This window comes from Sus scrofa, chromosome 9 (genome assembly GCF_054392235.1).
Source record: "Sus scrofa isolate SSC_HxYL_T2T_F1_AM1 chromosome 9, Sscrofa_HxYL_maternal_Yorkshire_Landrace_v2.0, whole genome shotgun sequence".
Classification (NCBI taxonomy): Eukaryota; Metazoa; Chordata; class Mammalia; order Artiodactyla; family Suidae; genus Sus; species Sus scrofa.
The window spans coordinates 75726980-75751504 of NC_139391.1; the positions used below are offsets into that span (position 1 = coordinate 75726980).

The following is a 24525-nucleotide window of genomic DNA, read 5'->3' on the forward strand; positions in this document are numbered from 1 at the left end:
AGTTAGTTTGCTTCCTTGTCTTGGCCATTGTAAATAGTGCTATAATGAACATTGGGGTGCATGTATCTTTTAGAATTATGGTTTTCTCTGAATAGATACCTAGGAATGGGATTGCTGCATCATATGGTAGTTCTGTTTTTAGTTTTTTGAGGAATCTCCATGCTGTTCTCCATAGTGGTTGTACCAATTTACATTCCCACCACCTTTTCTCCACACCCTCTCCAGCATTTATTGTTGGTAGACTTGTTGGTGGTAGCCATTGTGACTGGTTCGAGGTGATGATCTCATTGTAGTTTTGATTTGCATTTCTCTAATAATCAGTGAGGTTGAGCATCTTTTCATGTGCTTTTTTGCCCATATGTATGTCTTCTTTGGAGAAATGTCTATTAGGTCTTCTGACCATTTTTTGATTGGGATTTTTTTTTTTATGTAATTAAAAGATTTTTTTTTATTTGTCTATTTTTTTGTCTTTTTTGCCATTTCTTGGGCCGCTCCCACGGCATATCGAGGTTCCAAGGCTAGGGGTCAAATCGGAGCCATAGCCACCGGCCTACGCCAGAGCCACAGCAACGCGGGATCCGAGCCACGTCAGCAGCCTACACCACAGCTCATGGCAATGCCGGATCGTTAACCCACTGAGCAAGGGCAGGGACCGAACCCGCAACCTCATGGTTCCTAGTCGGATTCGTTAACCACTGCACCACGACGGGAACTCCGAAAAGATTTCTTGAATGTGTCATTTGCTTTGATCTTTAAGATAATTACCCATGAACAATTTTTCCTAGTTCCCCACATTATTACAGGAGGATTAATACATTTGCAGGGAGAAATCTTATAATAATATGACTTCCACCCTGCATCAGCTGTCATATAAACAGAAATTAAAGATGTGCAAAGCTTATTAATTTGTTTTTTCTTGTCCTGGCTGGTCTAGAGTTATTCCTTGGAGAAGTGCTTTCAATGGAAGCATTTTTAAGTGACTAATCAAATGAGACCTCTGTCTTCCTTTATTGTTACATAGTATAAAAAATAATGTTTCTCTGCTATTCAGAGTACTATTTTGAGTTTTATGTTTTTTTCCCTCATTGCAGTCCTCATTAAGGGCCTTTCCTATTTAAATTTTTACTGGCATTTGAATTTTCCTGAATATTTTCAGTTATTTATATAACCAGGTTATTTATATAACATGTGGCTGTTATTTCAAGATTTTATCTTTGGGGTTTTCATTATCTATGAGAGTCTGTTTACAGCTTTCAACCATTTTTAAACATCTTATTTTTAGCACACTATCAATGGTGATTGATTTCAGTTTTTAAGGATAGTTTTATTTTTTTTTCTGCCCAAACCTTAATTTTGAAGACTTGGCTTTGGCTTTATCTTTATTCATGTTAGCATTTGTGTCACCAGGAATGAGAACGAATTTGCCATCTCTATTTCTTCTTTTTTAGTCTGACCAGACCAACGAAATAAAGACACGCTGGTCTAATTGGGGAGGCAGTGTGACAAGGAAGGGCTCACTGGCCCAGGATTTTGAGTCACATTATCAGGTTCTGGGGCAGAAACTAAACATGTAATACAACTTCTTTACATGTAAAAATCAGAACATTGTCTTTCTGATTTCTGACTCATCCTCTAAAGTGTCTCTGTGTCTCAATTTTAACAATCGAGTAAATCGTACTGCTGAACCCAAGGTTTCCATGGAGACTGTTGGAATTCCTTCAGAGTGACATAAATGAAGTCAGGGTTTAGATATTTTGGTGAAATGACTGAACTACTTTTTTCTAGTGTTTAATTTTATATGATGATAGTCTTTCTAAATCAAATCACTTTTTCTATGAAGTTTCTTATGTGCACTCCTCAGACTAGTTTGTGCAATTCATTCACTCACTCCATCATTCATTTGAAAAATATTATTGAACATCTATTTTGTACTGGGCACCAGGTTAGGTCCTGGAGCTTATAGATATGAGAAAAGACCCACCATGCCTTCAAGGTCAAAAGGAAAAACAATGTAATAAGCTATAATGCAGGTATACAGTTAGTACAGTGGTGGCTCAGAAGTTAGGGTGATAAGTTTATACTTGGTGGATGGTTGAGGAGAGGTGGAGGTCAGAGAAGTTATCATCAAGTGGTAATTCGTTGGCCTACCTTGTGAAAGCCATCTTTCAAAGTTGACAAAGCTAGACTTGAAGGACATACTGGCCAGGCCATGGACAAAAGGACCCCACCAAAAGGTGAAATAGCTTATATTTGTGAGGAGGGAAGAGGGACAGAGTTTAAGAAGCGGGTAGAGGAAAAAGAAAAAATCGAGAGGGAGAAAGTGGTTGGAAACCAAAATGGAGAAATATTTGGAGATAGTTTAGGATGTGACAACTTGATTGAATGAGAGTGGTAAGGGAAACTCAGAGGTTTCAGATGATTCCTGAATTTCTGGCTTAGGTAACTGGACCAGAAAGCAAAAATACAGCTTTGCCATGTGATTTAAAAAAAAAAAAAATATATATATATATATATATATATGCATATTTTAAGTATTTAAGTATATATTTTACATATTATATATAACACATATTATATATAGTGTATATTTCGATATAAAGCATATATGCACATACACATACACTAAAATATGTGTGGACTAGAATATATGTATACTGAAATAATACACTAATAGAGGCAGGCATAGGTATGTGCACATTAAAATATCTGAGCAACAAATATAATTGTAGCTAAAGGAATCTTAATGCCACGTGGTACTTGGTCTTTCCAGTCAGTGGACGCTGCCCCCTCACTACCTAGCCCCTCCTTTACAGGCAGCAGCAGGCCACCCTAGGCCTCAGCTTTATTGAACTGCATTAGCTTCCTGTACTTCATTCTTTGCTTCTGTTGAATTTTTGTTTTGATATGCTTCATCTGTAAATATAAGTTCTAAGAGATAGAGAATTTTGTTTCAGAGTTTGAAAAAGCAGTCTTAAAGCCCCCCCCCCATAAAAAGTCATTGTTTCGAACTGAATTTTTTCTGAGATGGGCTTTTCCCCACAGTCTTGTGTTTGGATTGGTTTTGTTTTCATTCTTTGAGAGCCGAGTGCTCTGTAGAAGTATTTGACTAAGATATATTGTGCCTATCTGTGCCTAATGAAGCACTAACCACAGTAAATGATGAGTGACAGTTTAATCAATTCAGTTCCTTCAATAGTCACCAAGGGCACATGGAATGCAATGTTTTTAATCTTTCACTTTTCAGATACTGCAGATGCCAACAGGAAAAGATCATGTCTGTTATGTATAACAAATTTTCCTACAAATTTAGCAAAAACAAATTTTTTTAAAAATCTTGGATCTTTTAAAAGCTAAGCTTCCAGGGAACAAAATTCTTTGTTCTATTGGCCACCTTGTGCATCAAACTTCACTAGCTTTAATTGCATAATGGTGTATTTCAGTGAACCATGGCTAAATAAAATTACCTATTTGGTTAATTAATGTGAAACCTTTCTGAATTACTTTTTCATGCCTGTGTTAAATTCAGATTGGATTTAGCATTTAATCTAACTTACTTTATTGGTCTACTCTTTCTTTGTGGTTCTCTTGGATGGATCCTGAATACATATTTAGAGATACTGCTTTCAAAACAGATTTCCCTAGATCCCTTTAGATTCTTGCTCCTCTGTTTCTGGTCTTGTGACTAACATTGGCATTGCTTGGAAGCATGTTTGAGATCTCAGGCCTCAACCCAGATCTAGGGGATTAGAACTTGCATGTTAACAAGATCCTCATGTGATTGGGGTACACATTAAAGGGTGAGAGGCACCACTTCTGATGCCTTTATCCAATGGACACAGAGACTTTGATATTTCTGTCCATCATAATGTTGAAAGAGAAAGGCAGAAGAACAATCTTGTCCTGAATTACAGTTCTTTTCATCTGCTGTCCTCCTTTCAAAAGCAGCCTGATACTCTCTTTCTCTCCCTCTTTTCCCAAAAGTTTTCCTGATGCAGATGGTTGTGAATGGCTCTAAATGATTCTCCAAACTGAATTGAGTTGAGGCCTCATACCTTTCAATTAGGGAAGTCTCTAGGAGAATGGGCAGGTCTCCCTCGAGGTCATCATGTAAGCTGGGTGGGTCACTGTCCTCTCTGTACCTACTCAGATGCATGGTCTCAAGTGCATAATCTGCTGTGTCATGATCCCTCCTGGGTGCTGGCCAAATGCTGCCACTCGAGAGTGAAACCCTCACTCTGCCTAAAACTCTGTATTCTAAGGAATCGCAAGCTTTTGCTAATAAATATATGAAATTGGAAGCTAAACTTCAGGAGATTTTATGGAGATTTTTAATTGTGCCATATTCTATATATGAATATTGAAGTCTTTCAACATTACCTGCTGAGATTGAACCAAACTGTTGCCCTGAGAAGTCGGGACAAAGGAGACTTATGTTTTATTTTTTGATGATGAAAAGCAGGTTCACGTCAAGTAGATAAATAATAACCTTTAGGTTCTATTTTATATTTCTTGGTGTGGCATAATCTTTTATTGGGTTATAGCATCCTGTAGCATTACTGTGTCTATATCAGAAAATTGAGTGCACTTCACTTGAAATGTCATGTGTCAAATGCAGATGTTTTTTGAGTATGGGATGTGATGGATCTTGTTAGTACCTCTTTTAATTGAAGGATGTAAATGTATCCTGCACCATAACATTCCAACAAAACTCTGATAATCAGGCACATTACAGTGTGTCTTAACTGGTGACTGTCGTGCCCTAACCCTGTTTCATTCAGGTCTGGAAGGCCTGCTGTATTGCAGTAGCCCCTCTGACTCATTTCAACTCTGTCTTTAAAAATGAAAGCCCAAACCCTTGTTCCGAGAAAGATTATAGTGGCTCTGATATTTACAAGTAAAATTACAGTTGGAGGAAGTCACATGAAAAGTATGGAGTGCTGGAACCTAAACTAGTCTGATCATGAAGCCTTCCCATGGAAGTGGCATGGAACTTGATGTTCCCTACTCGAAAACTTCTTAACCCTTCACCGGGAATTCAGGGATTTTTTTGTCTGCATTCCACACTCTCCCCCATTGCCCCAAATTTAATAGTTTAGATAAATGTTTGCATTTTTAATTCCTTTGCAATAAAGTGTGTACATTAGTTTGCAAATACCTTCATATTGACCTTAATTAATCTTTCATTAGTTTGCTGTCCAAGTTATTTAAAGTCAAACTTTAACTGACATTTCACATTGACAGTTCTAGATGGCTCATGCTGGTTCCAAGAAAAAGTTCATAAAAATTTTCATAGATTCTTTTTTCTCATGTAGGGAAAACTCAAAATGCCATGGCTCTTCCACTTGAAGTGACTAATTCTATGTACTGTCCCAAAGAGATGCTGTCCTTTTCACTTCACCTTTTAAAAAATATACTTTTAATTTTAGAGTAGTTTTAGAGTTCTGGAAAACTTGCAAAGACATTGGTTTCACTATTAATAATTTCTTACGTTACTCTGGTGTATTTGTCACAACCAAGAATCCCACAATAGTACATTATTGTTAACCAAACAACTTTATTTTGATTTTACTAGTTTTCCCCTAATTTCCTTTTGCTGTTTTGAAATCCCATTTAGGTACCATATTACATGTAGTTGTCATGTATCTTGACCCTCCTCTGGGTTATGATAGTTTATCAGAATTTTCCTGTTTTTCATGCCTTTGGCAGTTTTGAGGTGTATTAGTCAGGTATTTGTAGAATGTCCCTCCATTTGGATTTGTCCCTTGTTTGGGGAAGGAAAACCATAGAGGTGAAGTGACAGTCTCATCACATCATGTCAAGAGTCTGTGCCAACAGCATGACTTATCATTGGCATGTTAACTTTGATCACATGGTTGAGGGACTGTTTTCCAGTTTTCTCGATTATAAATTTACTGTCCATCTTTCACCCTCACCTCCATACTTTATTCTTTAGAAACAAGTCAGTAAGCTCAGCTGTCACTCGAGTGGAGAGGGAGGAGAAAAGCGAGGGTTGCATTGGTTTTGATTCATTAATTCAACAAATATTTTTGAGCCCTTACCATGTGCCTGACACTCTGTGCCCTGGAGATAAGACGATGACCACAGGTCTCTAATCCTGTGAGTCTTTTATCTAGATGAGACACAACCCCAAAAAGCAAAGACCAATGGGCATCCTTTGAGTGTAATGAAGGAAACAAACTAGGGAAAGACATGAGGCCTAGGCAGTAAGGAGGGACCTGCCTTACATATGGTGGCCGGGAAAGACATTTCTAAATGGAGCCATTTGAGCTGACGCCTTGTTGCTGAAACTTGGCCTCCGTATACCATTGCCGAATAGAAACTCTGAAATAGAGTTTTGGATGAAGGAGAAAAAGATAGCTTTGTTGCCTTGCCAGGCAAAGGGGGCCACAGCAGGTTAATGCCTTAAAGACTGTGCCCCCCTTGGGAGAGATTATGAGGTGGTTTTATGGTTTGGGGAGTAGAAAATAGGGCCCTAGTTAAAAATCAAGGTAGAGGCAAGCTTGCATTGTCTTTCAGAGATGGTGTTTAGTGGCTCCAGGACTGGGTCTAGTGGTCCTCCTTCTCTGAGTGAAGAATGTTTCATCAAGTAGAAGTTCCCGTTGTGGCTCAGTGGTTAACGAATCCGACTAGGAACCATGAGGTTGTGGGTTCGATCCCTGGCCTTGCTCAGTGGGTTAAAGATCCAGCGTTGCCATGAGCTGTGGTGTAGGTTGCAGACGTGGCTCAGATCCCATGTTGCTGTAGCTTGGCATAGGCCAGCTGCTACAGCTCGTTAGACCCCTAGCCTGGGAACCTCCATATGCTGTGGTTGCAGCCCTAGAAAAGACAAAAAGACAAAAAATAAAAATAATACTAAAGAATGTTTCATCAGGTAGTTCTTCCATTTGTTGGGGGTTCTAATTCTGCAGAAAGGCTCAAAGATTGTTATGTATATTTCTTAAGGAGAAATCAGGATCCTGCCCCAAGGCTGCACTATTGTCTCTTCCCTGGTCTCTGCATTCCCTCCCTTCCCTGATTAGCAACTACCCTTAGGAACTCAGGGAAGGTCATGGAGTCTGAGGCTCATTCCCTGAAACAAGAAATAGAGGACACAGAGAGGCTTGTGTGCCTAGAAGCCCCACAGGGCCCTGCTGGGTTACACCCTGAATAACAAGAAGCAGTTATCCATGTGAGCAGTGAGGGGAAACACATTCTAGGCAGATTGAACAAGTCATGCCCAGATGCTGAAACCAAGGAGGAGCTTGGCCTGTTTTAGGAACAGAGGGCAGAGCAGCAGGACTGGAGCAGAGGACACCTCATGAATAGAGATATAGCGTGAAACTGGAACTCATGTGGCACCTTCACTCTCCCAGTCTCTGTTCTGGATTTTAAGGAAGAAAAATGCATAGGATGTAATTTTAAAAATTCTGATTCATCTCCTTTTGTCAAGCATAAATGAATAGGTGTGGCCCTACTCCAATAAAGTCTTATTTGTGAATACCGAAATTTGAATTTCACCTAATGTTTACATGTCACCAAATATTCTTTTTATTTTTTTCAATCCATTTAAGAATTTAAAAGGCTCTATAAAAACAGGCACTGGGCGGAATTTGGCATGTGGTCTGTAGTTTGTGGACTGCTGTGCATTATGGTGTGCTGCCCCTGCCCCCATCCAATAGAAGGAGGGCTTCTACTACTGTTGGTCTCATTCATTCACTGCCGTAAGTGGGAAAAGATGAGACAGCTTTACAACTAGTGTTTGTAATTGCTTTTGTCCTCAGAGCTCTTCTCCATGGTGTGTCCAGCTGGTGAACTTGATTCACCACAATAAACAAAAAAAGTCAAGAACGTCTAGCCTAGGAATAAAACACAGACTTTGTAGAGTAGAATATGAACTATGGCTCTCTTTTTAACCTTCCTTCCATTTTCCACTTGGAGCATAACAATGGCCTTTGGCTCTTTCAAAATTCCTGTTATTGGCTCCTGTTTCCTCTACCTGGAATACACCATTCCCATTCCTGATCATCTCATTATCCACCAGATTCCACAGGTGCAAATCCTCCCTCGCCCTCTCTCCCCGCAACCCTGAGCTAATAAGCATGTCCCCTCACATCCTTAGGCATCATGTCATGGGAACTGGGCACATATTTTTAGAATTATTGTTTTTGTAGCATCAATACTTGAAAGACACATGATAGACATTTTCTCCAAATTGACAGTGGTCCTAAAGGTTTACATGACCATGTCTGTAATAAGTGAAGCTGGAAAAGAAAAAATACTTTTCCGTAATATCAGAAAAAAAGTCATTACTATGGAATAAGTACATTATCTCTATGTTCTCTTTACAGAAAAATATATTATAAAATTATCATAGAAGAGGTAATTGAATATAATACAGCCAAAACTACAGACAAAAGTATTAGGGATGTTCGTTAGATAGTTCATAACTATGTTATATTGCTTTTCTCAGTTATATATTATTTGCCATATTTAAAAATGTATTATATTAGCTTTAAAAATGTATTTCTTTTAATATTTTCTCCTCCTGAATTCACTTTTGTGCGCAACTTTTTTATTAATAATTTTGTATTTTTTTCATAATGAGAAAAATTCACATTGTATGACCTTCAGGACTAAAAAATTGTCTGTCAATTATCAATTCTACTTAAAATATTTTTTTTTTTTTTTTTTTTTTTTGTCCTTTTAGAGCCACACCCGAGGCATATGGAGGTTCCCAGGCTAGGGGTCTAATCGGAGCTGTAGCTGCAGGCCTACGCCAGAGCCACAGGAACTGGGGATCTGAGCTGCATCTGTGACCTACACCACAGCTCAGGGCAACGCTGGACCCTTAACCCACTGAGCAAGGCCAGGGATCAAACCCGCAACCTCATGGTTCCTAGTTGGATTCATTTCCACTGTGCCACAACGGGAACTCCTCTACTTAAAATCTTGATTTGAATTGTAATGATAAAAATATTTACATAGCTGTGGCATAAATTAAATTAGGAAATTTTGAATTCAAAAGAATTACAGATGTGTGTGCAATGGTGGGTGTTTTATATATTACCTTTGCCTGGTAACTAATTCTAAAACAAGAGTTTGAACACACTGCATCCTGTGACACCTTTAATTGTAAGCTTTTATGACTGGCACTTATTCTTGAAAAAGTTAGACTAAGTGGTTGATAATTACACAGTGATTCAAATTTCCTAAAGAAACAAAATTAAAGGAGACATTTCCTGAAATAAGATTATCTATCATAAACATAGAGCTTAAGTGGATGGATTCTTTCTCAGTAAACCACTCTGGGCAGTCAACTTAATCCATCAAGAGAGAGGTAACACAGGGCTAATGGAAGTAGCAAAGAAAATAAGGGGGTGGGGAGGAAAGCAGTCAACAGTCCATATTAAATTGAAAGGCTTTTTATTGCTATTTAGCAATAAAGAAGCTCCAGTAATAAGGTATTCTGCTGTATTAGGGTGCTGATATGTTTTATACTTCTACTTTTTTATTTTTTCTGCTTTCTCTCTCTTTTGATAAATCCTTTAAGTATAATTCTCTCAGCCTCATTAGTATACTTTCAGCATAGGAAACATCCATTAGGAAGGAGAATCCCAACTCCTTAGACAGTGAAGCAGATAAGAGCCTGTAGAAATACTATATCATCTCATTCCAACTGCATAGAATTACAGCACAGATTCATCTTTTAATTGTTCTAAGTATCATATTATGGGGATGGTATGGACCAAGCACAAGGAGTGGTACAAGAAATTCAGTAAGTAGTTCTGACAGTGCAGAGGTTACGTCACCAGCCAGCTTCGTAGAGCACACAGTGGAGGTGGATGTGGCTTCTAGTAGGGGTCTTGCATTCACAGTTGCAACTTGTAAGGGGGGGAATAAGGTCAAAAGGTGGAGAATAGAGTATATTCTGAATAGAGAAAAGTAAAGGTGCTGGTAGCTATTAAAGATTCAAGAGATATTATGTAAACTTAAGAGGACAATAGAAATGTAGATTGATGGTCTTAGAAAAGAATTTATGATATAAAAAGGTAAAAAACCATCAAATTGAAATTTTAAACCCAACTAGACCATCTGAAGCCCCAATATTTATAAGAATATCATTGCATTTTAGTATATGAATAAAATAATTCTTGTTGCCTGTCATCTCTCAAGTATTTAAAATTTTTTCTTAATTTTTTATACTTTTCTATGTGTATATTTGATTATATTACAGGTGCATAACTTAGTGGTTTGGTATTTTTATGGATTGTACTCCATTTCAAATTATTATAAAGTCATAACTATTTATCCCCATGATATACAGTATATCTGTTGCTCATTTATTTTCTACATGGTAGTTTGTATCTCCTAATCCCATATCACTGTTTTGCCCCTCCCCACTTCTCGCTCTATATTGCTGTACACTGTCTGTTCTTTAGTTCTGGGAGGCTGTTGTTGTGTTGTTGTTGTTGTTATATACATTACTTTTTAAAAATTTTTTTGACTCCACACATAGGCGATAACAAGGAGTATTTGTCTCTCTCTTTCAGAATATTTCACTAAGCATAATACCCATAATTCTTATTGCTCCATCCATGTTGTTGCAAATGACAGAATTTCATTCTTTTTTATGGCTAATAGTCCATAGTATATATATGTGTGTGTGTGTATATGTATCTTACATGTTCCTTATCTATTCATCTGTTGATGGACCCTGAGATTGTTGCCATATCTTGGCTGTTGTAAATAATGCTGCTGCAAACATTGGGGTGCATGTCTGTTTTCCAGTAGATGTTTTCATTTTCTTCTAACATATACCCAGGAGTGGAAATGCAGGATCATGGGGTAGTTATATTTTCATTTTTTTTTTTTTTTTGAGAAACCCTCATAATGTTTGCTATAGTGGCTGTACCAATTTACGTTTTCACCAAGAGCATCCTAGGTTCTCTTTTCTTTTTTCTTTTTTTTTATTACTCAATGAATTTATTACATTTATGGTTGTACAGTGATCATCACAATCCAATTTTATAGGATTTCCATCCCATACCCCCAGCACATCCCCCTTCCCCTCAAACTGTCTCCTTTGGAAACCATAAGTTTTTCAAAGTCAGTATCTGTTCTGCAAAGAAGTTCATTGTGTCCTTTTTCTAGGTTCTCTTTTCTCTACATCCTTATCAGCATTCATTATTTGTAGAGTTTTTGCTGATGGGCATTCTGACAAGTGGGAAGTGATATCTCATTATGGTTTTGATTTGTATTTTTCTATTGATTAGTGATAATGAACATATTTTCAAGTGCCTGTTGGCCATCTATATATCTTCCTTGGAAAAATGTCTATTCAAGTCTTCTGATGATTTTTAATCAGTTTGTTTGCTTTTTTTTATTTATGCTGGGTTGTATAAACCGTTTATGTATTTTGGATGTTAACTCCGTATCAGTCATATCATTTCCAAATATCTCCTCCATTCTGTAGGTTGCCAGTTTGTTTTGTTGATGGCTTCCTTTCCTGTGCAAAAGCTTGTAACTTTATTTAGGTCCCATTTGTTTATTTTTGTTCTTGTTTGCTTTCCCTATGACAATTGATCCAAAAAATACTTCTATGATTTATGTTAAAGAGTGTTCTGCCTATGTTCTCTTCTACAATTTTTAGGGTTTTAAGCTTTACATTTAGGTCTTTAATCCATTGTGAATTTTTTTATATGGTTCTAATTTCATTCTTTTACGTGTAGCTGTCCACTTTTCCTAGCACCATTTGATAAAGAGGCCGTCTTTTCCCCATTGTATATTCTTGCCTCCTTTGTCATAGATTATTGCAAACTGAGACTCCAGTTCTTTAATAATCTTAGTTTCAGTCAGTTTGGTCAAAAAGACTGAAATTAAAGTATTGGATAAATATTCTGGTGGAGATGCAAATGTATTAATATTAGTCAGGAAAGATCTTTAAATATATTTTAAAAGACAACTGTATTTTTTTCTCATTGACAACTTTTTTTTTTTGTCTTTTTTCCATTTATTGGGCCGCTCTCGTGGCATATGGAGGTTCCCAGGCTAGGGGTCCAATCGGAGCTGCAGCCACCGGTCTACACCAGAGCCACAGCAACACGGGATCTGAGCCACATCTGCAACCTACACCACAGCTACGGCAACGGCAACGCCAGATCTCCAACCCACTGAGCAAGGCCAGGGATCGAACCCACAACCTCATGGTTCCTAGTCAGATCCGTTAACCACTGTGCCACGATGGGAACTCCTAGCAACTTATTTATAAAGATTCAAAATACAAAAGAAATCCCCAAACACCATAAGTGCATGAGTTTATTATTATTACAAATTCAATTTCACTGCTAGTGAATGGTCTGTTCAGATTGTCTCTTTCTTTCATTCAGTATTGGAAGGTTATATGTTTCTACAAATTTGTTCATTTCTTCTATATTGTCCAATTTATTGGTGTGTAACTATTTGTATGCAGTGTCCTTTTATAGTTTTCTGCATCTCTGCAATATTATTATTTCTCCTTTTATTTCTTATTTTGTTTATTTGAATCCTCTTTCTTTTTTTCTTGATGAGCTTTCCAAAGGTTTATCACTTTTGTTTATCCTTTTTGTTGTTTTTGTTTTGTTTTCTATTTTATTTCCTTTCTGATCTTTTCTAGTTCCTTTAGATGGTAGATGATGCTGTTTATTTGAGATTTTTCTTATTTCTTGAGATAAACCTGTATCTCTTAGAATGGCTTTTGCTGCATTCCATAGATTTTGCAAAGTTGTATCTCCATTTTCACTTATTTTGAGGTATCTTCTGATTTCCTCTTTGATTTCATTCCTGGCCTATAGGTTTTTAGTAGCATATTGTTTAGTTTCCATGTGTTTGTGTCTTTTTTTTTTCACTTTTCTTCTTGTAATTGATTTCTAGTTTCATACTGTTGTGGTCAGAAAAAAATTTCTTGATACAATTTCTATTCTCTCTCTTAAAAAAATTGTTTAAGTATAGTTGATTTACAATGTCATGTTAATTTCTACTGTATAGTAAGGTGATTCAGTTATACACATACATATATCCATTCCCATGTGGCTTATCACAGACTATTGAGTAGATTTCCCTGTGTTGTATAACAGGTCTCTGTTGACCATCCATCTCATATACAATAGTGAGCATATTCCAATCCCAAACCCCGAATTCACCACCCCCCATTCTTCCCCTTTGGTAACCATAAGTTTGTTTTCAAAGTCTGTGAGTCTGTTTCTGTTTTGTAAATAAGTTCATTTATATCTTTTATTTTTTAGATTCCACGTATAAGTGATATCATAAGATATTTGTCTTTGTCTGACATAAAGCACTCAGTATGAAAATCTCTAGGTTCATCCATGTTGCTGCAAATGGCATTATTTCATTCTTTTTATGGCTGAGTAATATTCCACTGAATATCTCTTAAATTTGTTGGAATTTGTTTTATGACCTAGCATGTAGTCTATTCTGGAGAATATTCCATGTGCATTTGAAAATAATGTGTATCCTACTGTTTTTAGATGGAATGTCCTGTAGATAGTTGATAAGTCCAACTCATCCAATGTGTCATTTAGGACCACTGTTTCCTTATTGATTTTCTTTCTGGATGATCTGTCCATTGATGTAAGTAGGGTCTTAAAGTTGCCTAAGGGTCTTAAAGTTGCTTCTCTTGGAAGCAGCATCTAGATGGATCTTTTTTTTGTTGTTGTTAATTCAATCATACACCCTATGCCCTTTCTGTTGTTTTTTTAATTGAAACACATTCCACTGTCTTCCCATTTGGTTAATTTTCTCTGTTTCTTTGAAACTGGGTGATGTATTGTGGTCTAGAAAGGGTATCCTTATGTGGGATCATCCTTATACAGTCTGTGTGTACCCACTGGCTTTGGTGAGAGAGCTGGAGCTGATCTGAGCATGACTCATGTTTTTGCCACGGTGTGCTGGCAGCTATCACACCTTGGTAGGAGGCAGAACTAGATATGGAAGGGCTAGAGCCAGAGCTAGGTATGAGCTGGGGCTTTCTTTATTTTCAGTGGTCAGCCTCTATACTGGGGGCAAGGTCAAGTTCCAAGGTGCTGGAACAGAGGCCCTGATGGTTGGGCCCAAGCTGGGTCAGTTCCCTCTGACTGTGTGTTTTCTACTCTCTCACCATTAGCACCCTTGCCTCAGAAGGGACTAGTGCCAGATTAAGGGGGGCTGGCTAGGGCAGATGCTTGGCATGGATCTGGGTGTGGTCTGTGGCAGCCCCTGCTCCAGTCAGCAAACTGGACTCTTTCTGGTTTACTGTCCCCTAGGTGCCAGCAGTGTCCACTTTTACCTCCATTAGATATTATTTTGTATCTGAGCTAGCTGGCTCCGAGGTGGAGCCAGCTAGCTCAGACACAACCGTCCATCACAACCATGGCAGCCCTCACTCTAGAGTGGAGCTGCCTTGCAAACCAAGTTGGACCACAAGGAATGCTCAGCTCAGGCTGGGGCACATGCCAAGGTGTTATGGCCAGAGTTCAGTGGTTAACTGGCCAGAGTACAGTGCACTTTCAGTTTGCTTTGTCCACCTTGTTTAGGGAGTAAGTAAGCGTGCATGCACTCTTCACAAGTAGAGTCTAGGATTCTTATAGCCCTCTGTGAGTCCCACTGGTTTTCTAACCAGCTGAAGGGAATCATCTTTATTCTTGCTGTTGGGCCCCAGGACTGGGGGGCCCAATATGTGCCTCAAATAGTGCACTCTTCAGGGAGGCTCTCCCTCCTCTTCTGAGTCTCCTTCTAAGGGCACAGGTCCTGACCTGATGGCTTGTCTTATCTTCTTCTTGATTCCATATGGATCTTTCTTAAAGGTTGCACAAGAGTCTTTCTGCAAGTTTCCAGTTAGTTTTCAGTGAGAGTTGCTCCACATGTAGATGTATATTTGATGTGTTTGTTGGGGAAGGTGAGTTCCATGTCTTCCTGCTCCTCCGTCTTGATGTTAATCTCCCTCAAATCTGAAATAAAAACAACTTTTGTTAAAACTCATCTACCTAGAACACTGATTTTGAAACTAATTATTACTAAAATTAATTATTTGTGGAGTTCCCGTTGTGGCTCAGTGGTTAATGAATTCGACTAGGAACCATGAGGTTGCAGGTTTGATCCCTGGCCTTGCTCAGTGGGTTAAGGATCCAGCGTTGCTGTGAGCTGTAGTGTAGGTTGCAGACATGGCTTGGATCCCACATTGCTGTGGCTCTGGTGTAGGCCAGTGGCTACAGCTCCGATTGGACCCGTAGCCTGGGATCCTCCATATGCTGTGGGAACGGCCCTAGAAAAGGCAAAAAGACAAAAAAATTAAAAAAAAATAAATAAAATTATTTTTATTATATAAAGTAGTCTTTGTTTTTAGTCGTTTTTGACTCTATATACTATTGATTTTTAATTTAGATAAAAACTATGGGGTATAACAGAGAAGAGATTTCTGCTATGTGTCACTTTTTAAATTCAAAACATTGTTCATATACAACTAGGGCTGCTATTATGAAGTGAGTCCATTGTCTTTAACCTCTAGAGGGTCTGAGATAAGTTAAACATTTAAGGGATTGCTCACCTAAATTGGAAGAGTGTCTCAATATGTTTGTGATTTTATTTAGGATATTTTCAGGAAACAAAGCCAATTAAAAAATCTGAGAGACTTTCTGAATGTTAGAGAGATCTACTAAAAGCACTAGGTTATCTGAACATCCAAGCCTTAGGAAGGTGAGAGCAAGGTCAATTCGGGGAACTTCATCTGCAGGAGAGTGGCCATTCTGGCTACTTCTCTGCCATTAATGTGACTTATTTAACCTACATATGGTAGTTTCTTTCCATCCTGTTCCCAGGAGACTTGGTCTCCAACCTTTCAGCTGAAGTATCTGATTGGCTCTCTGCCTGTATGATGAATTGGGTGTTCCTCTTGGGTTAGGTGCAGGCTTCTATAGTCTGGGAGGCAAGGTCTTCTGATAAGCTGGACTGTCTTGCCAGATAGAAACTGTGAGCATGGCAGGTAGGAGAGGAAAATGACCATAGTAGATGGCTGATATATTAAATAAGAGCTTAACAAATAAACTCATTAAGGGAGCTATCCTATCTGGCAAAATATTTATATTCATGGAAGTCTTTATAGAAAAGATCACATTTGAATTAGATCGTAGAGGTTGAGCTGGACTTACATGTCAAGAGCAAACAGATTGGGGGGTAGTTCTAGGTAGTAGAGCAATTTGAGCCAACTTGTGTAGGGTTATGCTTGGCCTCAGTGTAGCTGCCCTGAGTCACCTGAGCAGCCTGAGCCAGTGCCTGGCCTCCAACTGATTGAAACAGAGTCTCTGGGATTTGTATTCAGATCATTTGCATTTTTAAAAAGTTTCCTGAATGATTTTGATGCAAAGAGAGGTTTGAGCCCTAGATAGCTAGAGAGGACAATGCATTATGAGTGTTTGAAATGGGGTTGGGAAAGGATGTTAGAATAGGAATGTGGAGACTTTAGTATCAGGCTAAGGAGTGCGTGAGGTGGAGTCAGTGAGGTTTATGTTTTGTTGGTTTCCACCATTTTCTGAGCCTAGTATAGTTGCATCTATTTGGAGTCCTCCTGGGCAGTAGTCAGAGAAGGAAAAGGAAAGTGATGGTGTCTCGGGATGTGTGGCACAGCCCTGTATGAATATTGTTTATTCATTGTTTCTCCTCAATAGATGCAGATGTTTTAATTCCAGATTAGTTTTCTAAGCAGAATATATTGGAGTTTTTGTAACTCGTCTTTCTTCTCTCTTTAGGGGAGTTGGCTGTATCTTTGTTGAAATGATCCAAGGAGTCGCTGCTTTTCCAGGAATGAAAGACATTCAGGATCAACTTGAACGAATATTTCTGGTAAGTTCTTTACAGAATGTTTCTGAGAAAAGTCCGTTTCAAGTGCATCCTTTAGTGACAAATCTTACAGTGGTAGTGAAAAATAATTTCAAACAAATGTGTTGGCTGTCACATTTAATTCTAACATATTTTGGACCTTTGCAAAAGCAGGAAATTAGTGAATGATTTCTAAACTACTGCAAATGTTAATATGCCAAAATGGTAAGAAAGGATAGAATATAGAAGAGTGGGTTAAAAATGAGGGCTCTGACAGAAAAATTTGAAATAATTTATATAGATATCTCCTCCTTTAAATAGGTGTATCTTAACTCCCTCCCACCCCCACCCACTTAAATGTGAGCTTGGATTAGTAACTTTTTTTTTTTCCAAAAAGTAGAGCATGGGAAGAGAAGGGAGAATAGTCACTTCAGAATGGAGAAGTCAGGCAAACTGTACCTCAGCCCGGTGTTCAAGGTTAAGATCATCTAAGCTAATTTGTGTGGGTAGCCCATACCCTTCATATAATGTGTTGACTAGGGCACTTCCCCTCTGTGGTCTCCCTTCCCAAACCAAAGACATCACACCAACCCAAACTGAGGAAGAACATTCTACAAAATACTGGACTAGTGTTCTCAAAACTGTCAAGGTCATGAAAACCAAGGCAAGTCCGAGAAACTGTCTCAGCCCAGAGGAGGGGAAGGGGCATGACAGCTCAGTGCAGTGTGTGTGGTGTTCTGTGTGGAATCCTGGGACAGAAAAAAGAACTGGGAAAAACTAGTGAAACACAAGTGAAGGGTGCTATTTAGTTAATATTGGCAACCAATGTGTGCTCCTTAGATGGGATGGCTGTTCCCTATGGTGTAAGATTTTAACAATCGGGGAGACTGGTGAGGGCTATAGAGGAACTCTCTGTACTGCTCATTTCAACCTTTCTATAAATCTATTGTAAAATTTTTAATTTCTTTTTTTAATTTTATATTATAGTTGATTTACAGTGTTCTGTCAATTCCTGCTATACAGCAAAGTGACCCAGTTATACATATATATATATACACACACACATTCTTTTTCTCACATTATCTTCCATAATGTTCCATCACAAGTGATTGGATATAGTTCTCTGTATACAACAGGATCTCATTGCTTATCCACTCCATTACTTTTTATTTTTTTTAATCTGCAAAAATAAAATGTGTTCTGTCACCAGATAACCTGGGTGTGTCATAGGCTCTGTCACTTAGCTGTGCTTAGCTCTCTGAATTTTAGTTTTATCATGGGTAAAATAAGGGTAATAACACCTACTTCATAGGTGGTTTTGAGGAATAATTGTCTTAATTATATAAAGTACTTTTAGAACTATGTCTGAGACATAATAATTACCCTATAGATATGTTGTTATTTTTATCAAATCATTTTTATACCAAGTGTTTTTATTGAGTGGAACTTCTGCATTAGCTAACATTCATATAAACTTATTTGAAACATGGAATAAGAACTAGACAAATGAAGTTTTTTTCCTTCAAAGGAGTCAGGATATACATTGTAGCAGTTAACCATGTCATCATACTTTTCTTTAATAAATCTCCCATATGAAATCACTGCAATGCATTTTCATATGGACCTCGTCAAGAGATGCACTCATTGGATTATGCAAGTACAGCCTTACAATGTAGCTTTCACATTAAGTATAAGGACTGCTGGAGGGTAGTGTGGCAATGTGAATTGAGACTCCATCACTGCTGCGTTCACCTTGATGTCGGCATTAAAATGATAAGAAAGGGAGAGTAGAAACTAGAAAATCATAGAACACATGGTTCCTCCTCAGTCTCATCTGTCCCAGCATCCACGTGTGCTCGCACAGGTGGACAAACAGCAGAGTCCCTAATACTCTGCTTTCTTCAAAGTGTTGTCCTCTTGGTCTCTTCTCCCAGAGGCTGTCTGTGTCCACTTCCTTCCAGTTTTACCTGATTACTATTGCCCATCAATTCCCACCCACAATGTTAAAATGATATCTTGTGATTATAATAATGCATGTTTATACTAGAATATTCCCATGTCAAAAAGTATAAAAGTTGAAAAACCACTTTGTCCTACTCCCCAGAGAAAATTACCTTCAGTATTTCAGTAGATAGCCTCCATTTCTACACATGTTGAAAAACTTAAGTTGTTATCTTGTATACTGTTTTGTAACTTTCTCTTTTCACTTGAAAATATTTATTTAACAACAGTAAGTACCTCTCATTGAAAAAATAAATCCAGAAATTTATCATCATTCTTAATGATAGGTGTTTCATTGTATGGATATAATTTGTTTAATCAGCTCCATGTTGATAGCTTATTTATAGTTTTCAACTATTATAAAGTTCTGCCAGAAACATTCTTTGCACAGTTATCCTATTAGTTAAGAATTATTAGAATTGAAAGCTTGTAATTGAATACAATTTAATTTTCATAAATCTATTGACTGTTCTTATACATCCTTCTCTTCATCTAAACTCCTGAAACACTTCCTTCTCCCTGTTCCCGTGAAACTCACTGATTTCATTGAGATTGCATTGAGCCTATGGATTATACTACAAAGAAATGATATAAAATTGAGCTTTTCCATCCAAGAATAAGTAACATCTCTTTATTCATATTTCGTGGCCCTTAGCACCAATGTAATATAGACATATTTTCTTTTCCTTTTTTTCTAATCAAGCTTTTATTTTCATTTGATTATTTTAAATAACTTTAAACAGTTATTTTCTCAAAAAAAACCAATAAACTTGTTCACCTATTGTGTCATTGAAAAAGGTGATAGGAGAGGAAATTTTAATGGGCTATAGTTTGCATCATATAGGTTTTTATGTCAAAACACCTTTAAACATGTCTTTTTAATTTATTTAAAGCTTAAGTATAATAATAATAATACTGCCACTTAAATATATTCTGATAATATGTTTTCTTAAACTTTAGAGTCCTCTTAACTATTCTATCTGATAGCTAACTATAATGCTTATATAACCTTGTCAAATTACTGATTTTTTATGCTAAAATAATTAATTTACTATATTTGAAATCATAAAACTTCAAAAGTAAATTATATAGAAAGAAATATACCTACGTATGCGCTGTTTAAGGATGAATTTAAAAGAAAAAGAATTGCTTCTATAAATGAGGTGCATTCTATAGCAACAGTACCAAAAAATATTGTGTCATGAAGGCGTAGTTTATTGATATAGCTTAGGCAAAGTTTTACTTTTCAGTATTATTTTTATAATGTAAAGATAGAACCTATGTGAAATAGTGTAAGCAATGTCCAATAGGTACTGTCTTGTTGGATTGCTTCTTGTATGGAGATTTTGCTGTTATTTCTCAATTTTATGGCACTTATTTCCTAATTTTATGGGTATTCAGAGACCTTTGAGCTATGACTAGACTTTTAATAAATCAAAGAAATAAATCACTGTAAATCTTCTGTGGGAATGTTGATACACTAAGCTACTGTTTGCTCTTGTTAGAGCATAGAGATCCTTAAATGCAGATAAGCATCATGATTAATGGTAATAACTCCTTCATTTACTGTAGGTTTTTTGTTTTGTTTTGTTTGTGTTTTTTTTTTTTACATGCAGAATGATTTTTACAAGTAAAATATCCTTTGGTAATTAGGAGATGAAGATCCTCATATATAAAATTAAATAATGTATGTTTTACCCTGAAGAATTAGACATGACCAAAAAAGAGAGGTATCTACAAACTTCTCTTGAAAGTAAATGTTACCATCTTAAATATTTTATTTCCTCTACTGAATTGTTCAAATTTGCCAATGTTAACTAAATGACACATTCAACCAGCAGGCTCTCCCAGTAGTTGTGCAATCATTGGAAGAAGAAATTTTACTAACCCGGTATAATTGAATCACTGGGAAAAAATGCTTTTTCTTGGTGACCCTTTAGGTCTAGTCTGAAGAGGAATGACGTTTAAATGTGATTAAGTCCATTTTCACAGGCTTCTCATGTAAACTGCCAGAGACTCTTTCTAAAGTAGCAGTTGTGTATCTGGCCTCTGGTAAAGCATTGCCAAGGAGATAATCAACTTTGAAAAATCATGAAACACGGGATTGTTTGGTTTGTTTTGTGTTTAAATACAGGGATTAAGGCCATTCATTCGCCTATGAACTGTATAGAAAGGTGGTTAATAACTTTGAAGCACAAAATTAATAGCTTGTTATCTAAGATAATTAATATAATTAACTCCTACATACTGCTGAGTCTTTATATGGAAAGCAACAAAGATCAGTCAGTGGAGCCTTTCTATTTTTCTTTTGAAGGTTTTCTTTTCCTTACTTTTTCTTTTTCCTTCCTTGGTGGAAAGGAGCAGTTCACATTTTTAACAAGTCCATCATTTCTGCATTGTAATAACTGTGTTGATATATGTAAGGTGAACTGGCTATGCTACAGTCTGCGATTTCACTATTGAATCGTTTTCCTTGAGATTGTGATGCTCATATACAAGAAGGGAAGACAAGTGATGGAATTTCGTCAAATTATATTCAAGACATTTTGAGTTTCCAGGTAAATAGGCACCTTCTCTAAGCAGTAACTCTGCTCTTAGGGGAAAAGAGTGATTTATTTTCATTTCTGAAGCATTATCCATTTTTCAGTGTGGCATGATGTATTCTATTCACCTCTGTTAGCTGCAAAAATAAGTTGTAGCTGTATTCATCCAGGTGAATATATATTCAGCGTGACAAAATCAGAACTAATAAAAAATTTGTATTCTAATCACACTTTTCTGAATTGAAAAGGAAATCTACTTGACGGAACCCTGGGAGCATTCTCCTGTCACTTCTCAACAGCTGGACAAATGGCAGAGAGTGCTTGCACAGCTGTCTGAGACCTTTGCCAGATGCTTTTGGGTTTATGTGGCTCATGGCTCAGTGTGCAGCATCTCAGATAGAGAGGCTGGCATGATTGTGTGTGGAGGACTCATCCTAGTTCTCCCTGCCTTTGAATGTTGATTAACCACAAGGGGCCCTCCTTTCCCTGTCTCCTGGGTCTTCTGGCTTGTGATGGAATTTTTATCCACCAGTTATTTCTTAACATGTACATTATTTGATTGGTACAGCTGTTAAAATGTTTCTCTTCTTAATATACGTCATTCAGAATTTAAAAGAAGGTGTGTGTGTGAGAGAGAGAGAGAGACAGAGAGAAAAAAGAGCCACTTGCAACTTTAAAATCTGCTACTCAGCCTGGCTCTTGAGTTAGATCCCTCCTTAAGCCCCTGTGTTTTACAGTGAACTGACTTCAGTGGTGTAACCTGTAGACTTCGTTCTGGTCCTTGTCTCCCCATCCTGGCTCTCTTTCCAGGGTCCTAATGCAAACCATTGCTCTGAGGTTTCATGATTGGCTAGAACAGCCATATAGACTGTCAAAGAAACCACCACCTCCTTTGATGGTTGTTACCATCCAGTTGGATACAGCAGCCACATTATTAGGATGAACAATTGCTGTCATAGATTTTTATCTTCACTCCCATTATTGGGCTGCTTGAGCTGATTTCCACCATATTTCTTCAAGACTCAGCACTGGGTACAGTGGAGATGGACAGGGATTGTGTGCCATGGTGTGTGCCCTGGACAAAACAAGGATAATAAAGATAGGAAGGCGAGATATACCTTTAAGAACTACGGAGTTCCCTTCATGGCTCAGTGGTTAATGAATCCAACTAGGAACCATGAGTTTGCAGGTTCGATCCCTGGCTTTGCTCAGTGGATTAAGGATCCAGCGTTGCCGTGAGCTGTGTTTTAGGTCACAGATTCGGCTTGGATCTGGCATTGTTGTGGCTTTGGCATAGGCTGATGGCTACAGCTCCTCGGATTAGACCCCTAGCCTGGGAACCTCCGCATGCTGCAGATGTGGCACTAGAAAAGACAGAAAGACAAAAAAAAAATAAATAAAAATAAAGAATGGAGTCATGAAGAATTGCTGAGCAATTGATCAGCAGATGAGAGATTCATTAATAGTAGGAGATCTTGTATGAGTTTAAAATAGTGGACGTTAAGAGTTAAATATTGAATTCTAATCCTAGATTTTTTTTTTTTTCCCCTGAACACACCATGTTTTCTAATTGGATTGTAGTTTCTGTATCTGGCAAGGGAGGAGTTGAACTAAATGATTTCAATAATGTCTTGCAGCTGTAACCTTTTTAATTCTAAAAATGCATGCCATTACAGGATTATACATAAGGGCTGTGGGTGTTCAAAGGGAAAATTGCTAAGAACATTTTTGTTAATCATTGGAGAAAGTATAAGATTTGAAGTGGAGTAAGGGAGATGGAGGACATGGGGCAATGATACAGGAGTGGAGGCAGGAGGAGTCTGTCTTGTGTGTGTGGAAGCTAAGACTGGATGTTGAAGACTGGACTTTGATAGATTGAGGACTTTTAAATTTTATTTTCTCTGTAATTAATAAGGAGACAATACAGTTTTTAACAAAAGAATAATAGAGTTAAAAGTAAAACTAATGTAATATGATATAATGATAAACTCAACTATATAAAGTCTGACACAAGTAGAGGACTAAACAACACATATGGGAGTGAAGAATACTGAAAATAATAAGCAACACCTTTTTTTTTGGCTGCGCTCATGTCATGCACAAATTCCTGGGCCAGGGATCGAACCTGTGCCACAGCAGGAACCCAAGCCACAGCAGTAACAATGCCAGATATTTTAACAGCTAGGCCACTAGGAAACTTTAAAGCAACATTTTTTTAAAGTCAATTTTAGAAAATTGAAATGAGGGAGATGGGCTGTAACACTACCCCCCACCCCGCGGAAAAATGAATCTTTTAATTTGTACATGTTTTTTTCAAGCCTCATCAGTAGGCATAGTTATTTACATGGTGGCAAATCTTTTTCAGAGTGTTAAGCTTATTTAAAAATAAAGTAGTTAGAAAGATTTTAAAGCATTAGGAAAATGAATAAACACCACCATTTAGAGATAACCAGGGTTAAATAGGTATTTTCTTTTCTAGATTCCACAGTTAGTTTAATAACAATTGTATGGTTTTTGTATCAAGTTTCTCTTTATTTTCACATTAAATAGGGAGCCATTTCCAAGCCATTAATATATGCTTGAAAATATTATTTTAATTATGCTATAATATTCTATTAGTGTGCCCAAATGTAGTAACACATTACCCTATTGCTAGGTAATTTGCTTGCGGTTTTTATGCTACAGTAAGCATCACATATTTTCATCCCATTCAATTATTCTTCCAACAAGAATTATTAGGCATCTGTTCTGCACCAGGCACTGTGCCTATAAGCAGTGCTCACCTCAAAAGTACTGTCAGCTGGGCTCCATTTAAATAGCTTCCAGAAAGTCAGATCAGAAGGATGTTGTTGCATAACTGTTGATACATCCTGTATCTAAATGCTATGGAGTGCATGTGTCTTTTTCAAGGAAAGTTTCGTCCAGATAAATGCTTTGGAATGGATAAGCAATGAGACCCTGCTGTGTAGCACTGGGAACTATGTCTAGTCACTTATGATGGAGCATAATGTGAGAAAAAAGAATGTATATATGTTTGTGTGGCTGGGTCACCTTACTGTACAGTAGAAAATTGACAGAACACTGTAAACCAGCTATAATGGAAAAAAATAAAAGTCATTATAAAAAAAATAAATGC

General features: G+C 37.4%; 1 protein-coding gene across 9 annotated transcripts in view; it reads left to right on the forward strand.

Annotated features, from left to right (window-relative positions):
- The window catches only part of CDK14 (cyclin dependent kinase 14), a 631911-nt gene that overhangs the window by 378593 nt on the left and 228793 nt on the right, over nt 1-24525 (forward strand). For all 9 annotated transcript variants that reach the window (XM_021102363.2, XM_084976986.1, XM_084976983.1 and 6 more), the window contains one exon: nt 16776-16869. In XM_021102363.2, coding sequence (XP_020958022.1) covers nt 16776-16869 — 94 coding nt within the window. The remainder of the gene's footprint in view (nt 1-16775; nt 16870-24525) is intronic.